The 10,734-nt window shown below is 35.2% G+C and overlaps 1 protein-coding gene across 3 annotated transcripts; it reads right to left on the bottom strand.

Moving 5' to 3' along the window:
* Positions 1 to 363: 363 nt before the first annotated feature.
* Positions 364 to 6,097, bottom strand: LOC116000141 (glucose-6-phosphate 1-dehydrogenase, cytoplasmic isoform). 3 transcript variants are annotated; one of them, XM_031240173.1, is made up of 16 exons: positions 5,968 to 6,097; positions 5,506 to 5,732; positions 5,263 to 5,348; positions 4,877 to 4,931; positions 4,606 to 4,792; positions 4,196 to 4,353; positions 4,041 to 4,109; positions 3,454 to 3,512; positions 2,509 to 2,545; positions 2,318 to 2,389; positions 2,057 to 2,204; positions 1,761 to 1,856; positions 1,246 to 1,316; positions 1,042 to 1,157; positions 795 to 840; positions 364 to 708 (listed from the first exon to the last, which is right to left on the bottom strand). In XM_031240173.1, the coding sequence occupies exons 2-16, from the start codon at positions 5,674 to 5,676 to the stop codon at positions 541 to 543; spliced, it is 1,539 nt and encodes a 512-aa protein (XP_031096033.1). In that variant the 5' UTR covers positions 5,677 to 5,732; positions 5,968 to 6,097; the 3' UTR covers positions 364 to 540. The 3 variants fall into 3 exon arrangements, with proteins under 3 accessions (XP_031096033.1, XP_031096035.1, XP_031096034.1); XM_031240175.1 differs by having other exon boundaries at positions 5,506 to 5,727; positions 5,968 to 6,081; XM_031240174.1 differs by having other exon boundaries at positions 5,884 to 6,027.
* Between the last annotated feature and the right edge of the window lie 4,637 nt (positions 6,098 to 10,734).

Here is a 10,734-nt window from a genome sequence, read left to right as displayed (position 1 = left end):
TAATACGCTAAGTGACCGAACCATAATATATTACTCAACGCCTAAGCGACGCCTAGGTGGCTTAGACAACCGCCTAAACCACCGATTATTGTAATACGCTAAGCGGCCGGTCAGTGTCTCCTAGGCAGCCACCTAAACCACCGATTATTGTGATACGCTAGGCGGCCGGCCAGTGCTTAGCGCCTAGACAAGATTTTTGCAACACTCCCCCCATTGCTTCAATCCACTAATTATTTCCCTTTCAAATCAATTTATTCAAATTCTATAACCCTTGCACCAACACAAGGTTTTGGTATCCAAGTCATACTGGAAATAGAAAGTAGAAAATTTGATATTGTTCTATAAATAAGATGGAGAAAAAGGAGAAAGAAAGCCAGCAAAAAACCCAACAAAAAGTCAGGATGCTTATTACTCATTGGATACAAAAAGAGTTGTTGTGTTTACTTGGTAGGGTAGGGCAGGCAGCCACATATTACATATAGAAGATTGTTGGCTTGTAGCAGAAACTATTGTAAAGTGTGATAGTCTAAAACCCGAATTCTATAAAGTTGGAGGGATCCAAATGTAGCCATGCGTCTGAACATAGCCCGCCTTTCGCAACAAATCATCTGCTTCTACAGGGCCTCGGCTGCCCGCCTTGTAAGGGATCGGCTTCAACTCTCCGTCGTCTATCCTGTGCAGAAGCGGGGTGAAGATTTCCCAAGCCACCTAAACGATCACAACATAACCAATCATCAATCACGCCATCAAGTTATATTTATTTATTCAAATATGACCGCTATGAATATACATACCTTCAACTCATCCCTGCGAACAAAGTGCTGCTGATCCCCTCTTATTCTGCAACATATATAAAATCTCAAATTTGTAAGTCTCGTTTGTTTGTGTACAGAAAGTTTAATAAATAGAAGCTTCGGTCCTAGTTTCCTGGCTTCTCAACCACATTGCTGTAATGTTTAATGGCATTTGAAGAGAGAAAGCAAAACTATGTTAAGGCAAAGCTGATAAGAGATGAGAACACAAACGGGAATAGAATCCTACGTGTCAAGAATTAGACGCTCATATGCCTCTGGAATGGTAACCCCTTGATATCGTTGCCTATATGACAAGTCTAGTTCACTCTGGGCAGTCGACATTTCTAGCCCAGGTTGCTTGACCTGCACAAAGGATTAATCGAGTCAAAAACTGAGTAAAATAAATCAACAATCCCAGTCTTATAACTCTATATATCATGATAAGTCTTACCATGAGTTTCATATACATTGCTTCTGATGGTTGGAGACGTATGACAAATTCATTCCTCCCACGCTTTTTACCTGATGAAATGTTTCACAACTGAATTTACTAAAAGAATGGGTAGACGGCTCTGATACCATGTTATAATCTAAGATTGGGCTATAATGCACATGAATCAAACCACACTGAAAGATTGAATCCAATCAATTAGCTAGTCTAACCTATGACCTTATAAACTCATATCTTCTCTATTATATTTTCAACGTGGGACTCTTAATAATTTTTTATAGGTTTAAAACTATAGAGGCCTTGGCATGTGTTAGTCAAACATAAATATGCTCTTATCAATCTCTTTTGCGTTTCAATAAAGCTGGTGGTCATGCTAGTCACCCTATTCAAGGTGGATTTATGCTAAAAGATGGAAAGAGAAAAGGAAAGGCAAAGGGGCCTAGAGACAAAACCTATAAAACGAAACAAATAAAGGCAGGAAATTGATATTAATTTGCAGGAATTCTGATACATACATTTGAATATATCACCAGGGACATCCTTAAACTGGACTCGAATTTCTGCTTTTCTTGAATTAAGTGCTTTTCCTGCCTTAAGTATGAAGGGCACACCTGCAACAAGTCATTTGTAGAAATATTAATAAGAACAAATTGGCAAAGCTATTTTCTCAACACTTCAAGAGTACCAACAATAGAAATGTCTCATCAAATTCTAAATTTCATCCACATATTAAAAATATGAAACTCCAAACGGGAAAATATAATAAAAATAATGATACCCAGATGGAAAAAAACTCAAAAAGGTGTCTTACCTTCCCATCGTTCATTGTGTATGCGCAGAACCATGGTTGCAAAAGTTGGAGTGTTTGAGTTGTCAGGAACAGTGGGATCATCCCTATAGCCTTCATATTGTCCAAGAATAACCTCTTCATCTTTAATGGGAACCACTGATTGAAGAACCTTAAGTTCAAATCAATTTATGTTATAAGCAATTATCAGCACAGAAGAAAATATAATGAGATATGTTATATTTATGCACAAACAATACATCTAGAAAATGCTTAGATACGAACCTTCACTTTCTCATCTCGTATGTGCTCAGGTTTAAGAGAAATAGGCTTCTCCATAGCAACAAGGCAAAAGACCTGCATTGTCAAATGACAGACTATTAGAAGTTTCAAAATGAAGGCATAACAGCAATATACATTAATCCATAGTTATAGAAATCAATGCAATTTCATAATATCATTAATTGATTCATTACCTGCAAGAGATGGTTCTGAATAATGTCCCGTATAATCCTGCCAAAAATAAAAAATTAAAAAGCAGTTTCAAGTAACCATTACTGCATAAAGTTTTACAAAGATATTATTTAAAAAAAAAGCAAGAAGCATGTGCTTTTCAACAGTAACGTTTAGATTAAATAGTAGGACCACCTCATAGTTTAAAAAGGCTTTTTTGAGGCTCGCCTTGAGGCCCGCCTCAGAGTGAGGCTTAGCAGGTACGCACTGAGGCTTACGCCTCTTTGGCTGAATTAGAGGCTTACGCCTCAGCCGTATGAGGCGTACGCTTCATATGCGCCTCAAGGCTTTTTGAGGCGTTTTTTTGAGGCGAGTCACACTTTGACTTGTGAAGTGGGACAATCCTCAACTCTTGCACGCAGCGACCTAAAGCAGCTGCGACGTCAAGGCGACGGTGACCTACAGTTTCCGGCGACCTCCAGCGTCCTCTGTGTGTGTATATATATAAATAATATGGGTGTACTGCCTGCTGTTTCATATAGAGTGTGGGTGTGTGACACCTAGCCTTTTCTAAAAAAATGTTTTTTAATGTTGTTATGCTGATAGTGTGATTAGGCTTTCATTTGTAGGTTAATCAAGCTACAGACTATAACCATTCTCCTATTATATATATATATATATATATATATATATATATATATATATATATTTGAGGCTTACGCCTCAATACGCCTCGCCTCAAAATACAAAACGCCTCAAGGCATGCCTTCGCCTTTTAAAACAATGGGACCACTTTAGAACTCCATATGTTCCTCAAAATTTCTGATTTTATGGCAAGTAGTTTTAGAGCCATACTATTTAGAACTTAGAAGCATGAGATTATTAAGAACTAAAATTTGGGAGAACATCAGAGTTATAAGAATTATATATTAAAAATGGGGGTGATAGAATGTTGTACATAAGCATACCCATATTCATCAAAATATCCACCACGGCCATCAGTTCCAAAATCCTCTCTGAATACAATCTGCAAGGAAAAAAATTAAAAATAAGAAAAGGACTAGATGACAATGCAAGGGGTATGATCTCATGTATATACATAGGCACTAAAACTAGTGAAACATCCAAATAGTAGACTAGTAGAGTATGCATTCCGAGGAGGTAAACCCTAGAAATCCTCAGATATGACAAACATAAGCTAATTCTTTTTAGCAGCATCTGGAAAAAAAAAAATTAAAAGGTATATGCTCCAAAATCACAATTACTAAAGGAATTTATCAACAAAGCAATATGCAGAGTGAATCACATTTGTAAAACTTGTTCCAAATTTTGTATTCCAGGTATCTAATAATCTCCCCAGCTTGGTTTTTTGTTTGTTTGTTTGTTTTAGTTTTTGTTGGTTTTTATTTTTATTTTTATTTTATTTATTTTTTCGAAAGGTAACTGATTATATGTGTTTGTGTGTGTACACACACAAGGTTATTTTCCCGAAGGAGTGCAATTATGATATATTTGATAAGTAATATAAATAGAGGTAGAAAGAATGAGGGCCAACCTGTACATTAGCAATGTTGTCACGATTCCAGAGTGGCAAAAAGAAACGATTCGCAAAGCGAAGCACCAACTGTTTTTTGCAAAAAGTGAGAGTATAAACAAGAAAAACATTTGATTAACTAAAGTTGGAAAAGATACAAACATCTGGATACATACCAAGTTCTGAACCAACTCCTTCCCCAAGTAATGGTCAATACGATAAATTTGTGGTTCATCAAATAATTCTCCTATTTGGGCACTAAGTTCCTCAGATGAAGCCAAATCCTTGCCAAAGGGCTTCTCAACAACAATGCGTGTCCATCCACCCAAATCAGCTGTAAAAAAAACAGTAGAAATCTGTAAAGTTATGTTGTTGTGGTAGTACATCAGAGATATGTAGAAAACAAAAGTTTTCTACAAAATTGCTCTGGTGCACAAGACTGCTGACTAAAGAAAACCACCTTGTACTTAAAATAGGTTTTGTGTTACATTATTGCACTTGAAACCAGTAATATAACACGCAGTAATTAAAAAAAAAAAAAAAAAAAAAAAAAAAAAAAAAAAAGAGTATGAAAAGATAAGCATACATTTATTCATGCAATAAGATTTTATCATTCTGCAGACAGGTGGGTATACTGAAGGAGGAAGTGCAAGGTAGAAGAGTCTTCTAGCAGATCCCTCTGTGCTGTTTCTTGATATTTCGTGCTCATAAATTGCCTTATCTAATGTCTGGAAACCCTCCTCAGAGTCATAACCACCACTTATATATTCAATCTGCCGGAATAGTAATATGGACATCATTGGTTAGAAAATACAACATAATTGAGTATTTAAACCGTTCATTTTTATTGTACTAACCAATTGCAGAAAATCCGAAACTTCTTCGGCATTCTCTTTCCCTTGAGAAAGATACCTGTGATAATTTGGCAAAAGGTCATCGGGCAGCCATAGCACTCAGGCATTAGCAATAGATTCATGTATCTCGAGGGTAAAGGCAAATACGAATGGAACATGAAAATAAATTTTAATAGCATGATTGGGGCAGTGAACAAATTTAAGGAATTGGGCAAATGACACAAGAAAATACAAATAAGAATCAGCATAATAATGCAACAATAGAAAAAAGTCACACAAATCTATAAAGAGATAAGTCATGAAGTGAAATACATGGAAATAGATAGTATATGATAGGAGAAATAACCAGACCAGAGAGTGGAAATAAGGACAGCAAACAGAAATCTCACCCACTGATCCGTTCTTTCAAGTCATTATTTGAAATTTTGGACCTTGCATAGCCAAAAATGTGAACTTCATTAGATTGCAAGAACCCCTGCAATTGCCCCCATTGAATTCCAAAGTTAGCATATGCTTATTGCTTAAAAGATTTAATGACTCCTAAGAAACAAAGACCATTATTCTGATACATAGTACACAATCTGAAGATATAAGTCAAAAGAAAATTACTAATAAAGATCTATAAACTTCACCTGGCGATAAAGGTTGAAAAGTGCTGGGAAAGTCTTCTTCTTAGCAAGATCACCAGAAGCCCCAAGAACAATAATGGAGAGACAACCAGTTTCTGGGACATTGTCATTGTCCCTAAAAGATTCATTCCTAAATGAACCCCTTTTCTCTACGCACCATTCACCAGAATCCATCTCCAAACCTTCTATTAATCACTCCTTCAGTGAATGATCGCTTATTATATTCTGATCTACACACAACAGAAACACAGTTAGTCCCAACTACAAGCCCAACTAGTTATCAGATCCAGAAAAAGCAGTTCCAGACAAGATTAAGAGATATGACCGGAAAATTGGAAGCAAGAATTTTGGGAAAAATTGAAAAGAACAAGAACAGCCCACCTAATGCAAGAACAAGTTAAGCAGAAATACAAGAACCGGCCAACTACTAACAAAGATTTAGGTAGTGAAAGAGACTAGGCTTACACTTTCAGGAGACCACTTGAGAGGGACTATAACATGCATTCGGGAGGAAGTTGAAAAGTAAAAATCTTTATAATGATGTGATCCCGAGGGACGAACCAAAATTCAGTACGACCCTTGGGGCATTTTGGGATTTAAATATTTTAAAATCATGACTCATGACCCTCCCACCAACCCCAGAGAGGACCTCAATTTTGACTATGATTTTGACATTAGCCGGCCGAAATGTTTTGTTTTGTTCATTTTGGGATGCTTTAAGCCGCCATATTCGACCTTCCATGAATACAGTGGTTGCTGGGATGAGAAATTATGATCCCAGTCATTGGGGTTCTAGTAGGTGCTTCTCATTCAAGTATTTCGTTCCCATTCTTTCTTCCCTTTCACATACCATTACCAACTAACACATTCAAGTATCCAACTATCCACTTAATTGAATCATAAAATTACATATTAATTATATTTATTAAATTTTAGAATAACATATTTTTAAAATGAGGAGTAATTGTGACTAGCAAATGAAAATGAATGTGTTAAAATTAAAAGAACATGACTAATGTCTGCATGACAATACCACAATATTTGAGTATTAAAAGTAAAATTTAATAACAATGTGGCAAGAAGGTGGACGGATATAGTGGTAGAAGTTGGGAAATTTCTTTGCTCTCCCCGGCCTGGTAGATCAGAATCCAAAGACAAAAAAGTGTGGATACATCAACACCTTCCATCTTGGTAAATCAAAAATTAAGATCGTTACTAAAGTTTTAAGTTTGCAATAATTATAAAATTAACCTTGCTTTACTCAAAAAAAATAATAATTATTATAAAATTGACTCCGCATTTTTTTACTAAAACTCACCACCATTGATGAACTTTGATGGACAGCTGAGATCAATTTTCACTTTTTACATATGAGTCATATTCTCATTTGGTCATGCCCATATATATATATATATATAAGATGTTTCTATCATTATAAATTTATAATGGCGTTACTTCATTACTTTGTCTCCCACTATATTATTTTTATATTTTATTTATTAGTTAACATTAAGGAAAATGATATATTTGGTCATTGAGTTATACCTATATTGACAATTTAGTCCCTCAGTTATTACTATGGTGGTGCATTTGGTCAACCTGATAGAAAACTCAAAAATCCCTATTATTTGAGAGGTAGAATATTAAACTCACATCATATACTCTTTCTTAATTGTTATATTGAAATCATTTTCACAACAGTACAAATAATGGTAGACTTGATCCATCATCTCAGAAAGAAAATTGACATTTTTCATACAAAATAATAATTTTCTTTTTATTATCCGTAAAGGAAAGTATATTGTTTTGAAACGATGAAAAAATTCATAAGCGCACAGTACAACGATGCCCTAAAAAAATAGTTAAAATACAATAATCAAAGGAGGCCAAATTAGAAAAAAGAAAACAAAATTGACTTGACATTAAATATTCAATTCAAATTCCATCAACTAACGATAAAAGTAAAGGGAACAAAGGCACATAAGATTCCCCACCATTGAATTGGGATTGTAATAATATCATTAATATGCGTCATGAAGGTGAACAAAATTAATATGTTATAAATACTATATTTATTTTGAACATTATAATTAGTTTTGTAACGTTTGTAATAGCTATGTAATTATTTATTATTAATTCACTCTTTAATTACCTTTTATATATATATATATATATATATATATATATATATATATATATATATATATATATAATATTGTTTTGGAATGAAATGGTAGGGATGAATAATTTCCAAGCTTTATTGTTCTTTAGCTTTCATCTACTTTTTCTCTGCAATTCTTTTTTGATATATCTTATTCGAGCTAACAAGCAATCTAATTATAACAATGTGGATGTATTTAATTATGATTTTTGTAGAATCTTAAATACTTTTGAAATGATAGATATTAATAAACTTTTAGTGATTTTCATATAATCATTCTAAACTTTTATTTCTTTTCCTACAAAAATAAAAGTTTAGAATGATTATATGAAAACCACTAAAAGCTTTATTGATTTCATTACTGTTTTGAGTTCTTATATTGTGTCCGACACAATAGACTCTATTGTTTGTTGAGTAGTCTAGAAATATTCATAGCTTTTGATAGTAAATACGCAAATACGTATTAATGATACACGTGACAAGATATAACAAAATACTCGTATTGATGAACAATGCGGGTACAAGATGACTATACCCTAAGGTAGTTCGGTTAACGTGACAGTAGCTCATAGGTTTCCAAGCTACTTGACTATTATATAAAAAACAGCCAAAAGTCCTTCAAACATTAAATGTGATATTTATAGGCTGTTAGGGGACAGGTACCAGCCTTGCGGCATGGTGGCCGCGTGGCGGGCATGCACTGGCTTGAGGATGGGTCCAGTACTTGAAGGCTAGATGTCGAGGGGCCAACAGGCTAGGCCCTTAGAAAAAACCCCTAAGGTAAAGAGATCATCCTGGTCATCCTAAGCTCGGCACGAGACTATGACTAGCACCTCCACGGCACCCGATCGGGAAAATGGGTCGGAGTGGCCGGTAGAAGATAAAGATTGGTAGACCGAGTAGGTCAAGTGCAATACACGGTAGATCAGGAAATAATCCCTATCAGCTTTATCGCATTTTGTGTCTAATTTTCATAGTATGTAATGTGTACTCCATCCTGAAGATGTTTATGCGTGTTGAGGTTTGGTGTTTTTCTCTTTCAAATTTGGTATGGGGTTTTGTTGGTTTCAGTTCTTAGATAGGCATAATTTATTAGATAACATACAATGTTCACGGCTTTTGTCTAAAATCTATGGGACAGTCTTTTGTGGTTAAGTAGAACTTTTGTCATTTCTTGGATGGTTCGATTTTTCCTTTCGGCTACCTCATTTTATTATCTCAATCTTTTCAGATAATGACGGTAAGTTCATTAAGTTTATCCATGTATTTTATTCTTATGGTATTTCACATTTCATGACCCCTCCCCATACTCTTGAGCAGAATGACACTGTATTGCTAAGAGAAGACACCGACATATTGTTGAGACATACATGTCACTACCTAGTTAGGTCGCTTTACCTATTTCATCCTGGTCGTATGCTTTTGAAACTGTGGTATTCTTGATTAATTGGTTACCTACTCATACAAAATATTAGAATTCAAATTTTCAGTAATTCTATTCATGAAAATCAAATACTCGAATTTAAATTCTCACTTTATTCCTACATTATTCCTCTCCCAAGGAATTGAAACTCCTTTCCCTCATAATTTCCCCCATTCAACCAAACGCCACGTAAGTGTCTTGATATAGTAACAAAATGATGATGATGATGATGATGACGATGATGATTCGTCATGTTAAATTTGTTGAAATTGAATTTCCTTATAGCACATCTCAAAGGTTTGCAAATTTCTCATCAATTTGCATTTTGAATTTTGAGGGTAGAGATCATAAAACCTTGTGAACCATTTTTTCTTCCTCAGAGGGTTCTCTTAAGTTTTGTATGCACTGGTTGCAAGACTTTTGACTCGGGAACTGAACTTAGAAATAACATACATATCCTATATTCCTACACTCTCATACTAGGTCATGAGCATTTATAGTTTTGAGGACTATCACTAATTCGATACCTTCATAGTGGGCCATCAATGCTTCCCACGTCTACTTTGCTCGATCTATGACTGATATCAACATGAACTGTCTAGACTCACAACACTATGAATTGCGTTCATAGATCAATTATTATTGATGCCAACCTTTTCTCATATGCCGTCCACTAGACTATTGGTTTTTTCATTTCCTCGCCCTGAACTATCATAATGGGTGAAGTCAAGGCATTCTCCATAGTATCTCAATATTCTTCATCTATAGGTTTTATGAAAGCCTTCATTCTGGCATTTCAAAATTTCAATACATGTAGTTCATGACACCTTTCAGCAAGAGAGGTCTTGAAATTGACTTACTATACCCTCTTCCATATTGCCAAACATTCAAGTATCCCTAGGATTTGGCTAATATTAGAGCGACATTGCTCTAATGCGAATTTGTTAACTTATAATAATGTAGGAATATTGACTTGTAGGATTGTAATAGCCTTTAAAGAGTATAGTACGAGTTGCTAATCTTTGTATTATTCCAGGCACTTTGCAAATTTAGCAACATCAAACTAAAAACATAATGAATTACCCCAAATATTTTTTAAATGTAGTTGGAGAACACCTCATACTCAATGGAGCCGCACCCAAAAATACTTTTTTGGGAAAATGGACCCTCGAACTTTACCTTACAAGAAGTCAATTAGGTCCTTAAACTTTTTAAAGTAGCAATTAAATTCGTCAATATTGTATTTTTGTGCAATAAAGTCCAAAAATTGATTAATGACATACTATCACAGGTCACTAGAGTTCCGGTCAAAATTCCGACCAACCAGGACGATATTTCCGGAACTAAAGTCACCGACGATCATAGAACAACCGCCGGGTGAATCACCGGAGGAGAAGACCGGAGAAGGCAACCACCAGGTTGGTGAGGTTGCCTTCTCGGGTGAGAGAAGACGACCTAGAGAAGGCAACCCACATGTTGCCTTCTCTCACTGAAGAAGGCAACCACTCTTCGGTCGCCGCTGAATTTAGTGCCGGAAATATCGTCTTGGTTGGCCAGAATTTTGACTGGAACCCTAGTGACCTGTGATAGCAGGTCGCTAACTAATTTTTAATCTTTATTGCACCAAAATACAATGTTGATGAGTTTA

Source organism: Ipomoea triloba, chromosome 12 (genome assembly GCF_003576645.1).
Source record: "Ipomoea triloba cultivar NCNSP0323 chromosome 12, ASM357664v1".
NCBI classification, from domain to species: domain Eukaryota; kingdom Viridiplantae; phylum Streptophyta; class Magnoliopsida; order Solanales; family Convolvulaceae; genus Ipomoea; species Ipomoea triloba.
The sequence above is the reverse complement of the archived record's forward strand: the minus strand, read 5'-3'. Positions and strand labels throughout refer to the sequence as shown.